The following is a 1,634-nucleotide window of genomic DNA, read 5'->3' as shown; positions in this document are numbered from 1 at the left end:
TCTGATGGTCTGGTAATGTATTTTTGACGTTCATCTTTATACTATTTGTAATTTGTAATCTTTGTTTTTACCTACATCAAAGATTGTATTTTGCATAGAAATGAGATAATGGTTGCACATTTTTTTTCAATTTTTGATACTGTTTTTACAGAGGAATATTCCAAAGGGATATGAAAATAGTCCATTCTTCTTCTGGTTCCACACTGGCTTCATATCCGGAGGAAGGCAAGTGCTTGTGCTTTTGTCGAGCCTTTTATTATTATTACTATCTTCATGGCCTGTCAGTAATCATCGAAATATCTAAAAATTGCTCACATCTTCAGTTTTTATCTCTACATAGATTTTCTCTTCGGTAATCCTTAAAAAACAATGAAGACTTTGTGGAATTCTCATTTCATCTCTCATTCATTCTTAACAGGCTTGAACTGAGTCGTCATGAGCTGGACAACCCACACAAGAGCAAAACGTGGAACGTATTTCAGGAAGATTTTGGTGTTACGGTTGAATTTGAAGAGGACACGATGACAAAAGCCTATTAATCATTTCTTCAATTACTAGTAATATCTTGATTTCCATGATGAGGTGTTAAATTTCTGCTCCACAGGTAAAGGAAGGAAAATCAAGTTATTTAAATTTTGGTTTAGAATAAGGGGGGGAAAATTGCATTACAGAGTAGCTAAAACTTCTTAAAAATGGGTTGGAATCTAAGAATACATTACATATCTTAATTTCATCTGCAAATTTAGAATGGCAACTTAGAGAAAGAGAGACTATGCTAGACTAGAGTTTTTGCTAAACTTCTAAATGGAATATCTTTCATGACACTCCTTACGAGTCTTCTGCAACATGGCCTTCCCGTAGAAATATAATTACAATGTTGAGTGATATTTTAGAATAATTCTATTTCAGAAAAGCTAATTTGATTTCTGTTGTTTTGCCAATAAGCTTGTGTTATTTATAAATTTCAAATATGGAACATGATTTTTTTTTTGTATGGAATAAATTAATTTAAAATTATAATATTTACTTGGTGCTCTTGATAATGAAATCTTTGCATAATATGTACTGCCAGTGTACTATACATCAGTATTTATTTATGAGTGCTGTTTCATTGACTGAAAATATAAACAGAACTTATTACTCTTAAACTTACTGCTGTTGATAAAACTGAATGATTGCTACTGTGGGAAAATAATCAGTCGTCTGTATAAGGTGCAAACCCATCTTTCAGTTTGCATTCAGATAGTATATTAACAGCCAATCTTTGCTCAGGGTAACTTTTGTATGGCATTTTTTAACATCCCCATTGATATTTATGGGCAATAGAAATTGAACGTAAAATATCCATGTACTATCAACATCATAATGTATGACTGTTGCCCTATATATGTTTTATTTTAGCAACTTGGTCTTCTGTGTAGTTATATTTTTTTTGGATATATTATGTATCTGTATGAATTACTGACTCAATTAATTTTCGTTCATACTGTGATATATGTCCAAACTTGTAATTCCTGTCACTATTATTTATACTCACAACAATAATTTACAAGTATATACTCCTTTGTCTAATCTTTTTTGTAGCACTGTTTGATTGTCTTAACCCTGTGATAAAGAACATAATGATCATTACA

The 1,634-nt window shown here is 31.2% G+C and overlaps 1 protein-coding gene across 1 annotated transcript in view; it reads left to right on the top strand.

Moving 5' to 3' along the window:
* The window catches only part of LOC119590844 (phosphatidylinositol 3,4,5-trisphosphate 3-phosphatase TPTE2-like), a gene marked incomplete at its 5' end in the record, with an annotated part of 9,758 nt that overhangs the window by 7,853 nt on the left and 271 nt on the right, over positions 1-1,634 (top strand). The window contains 2 exon segments of the mRNA XM_037939601.1: positions 152-225; positions 419-1,634. The exon segment at positions 419-1,634 is cut by the window's right edge and continues 271 nt beyond it. Coding sequence (XP_037795529.1) covers positions 152-225; positions 419-539 — 195 coding nt within the window.

The sequence above is a fragment of the Penaeus monodon genome, chromosome 27 (assembly GCF_015228065.2).
Source record: "Penaeus monodon isolate SGIC_2016 chromosome 27, NSTDA_Pmon_1, whole genome shotgun sequence".
Taxonomy (NCBI): domain Eukaryota; kingdom Metazoa; phylum Arthropoda; class Malacostraca; order Decapoda; family Penaeidae; genus Penaeus; species Penaeus monodon.
Note: the sequence above shows the minus strand (reverse complement) of the source record. Positions and strands in the feature narration are given on the sequence as shown.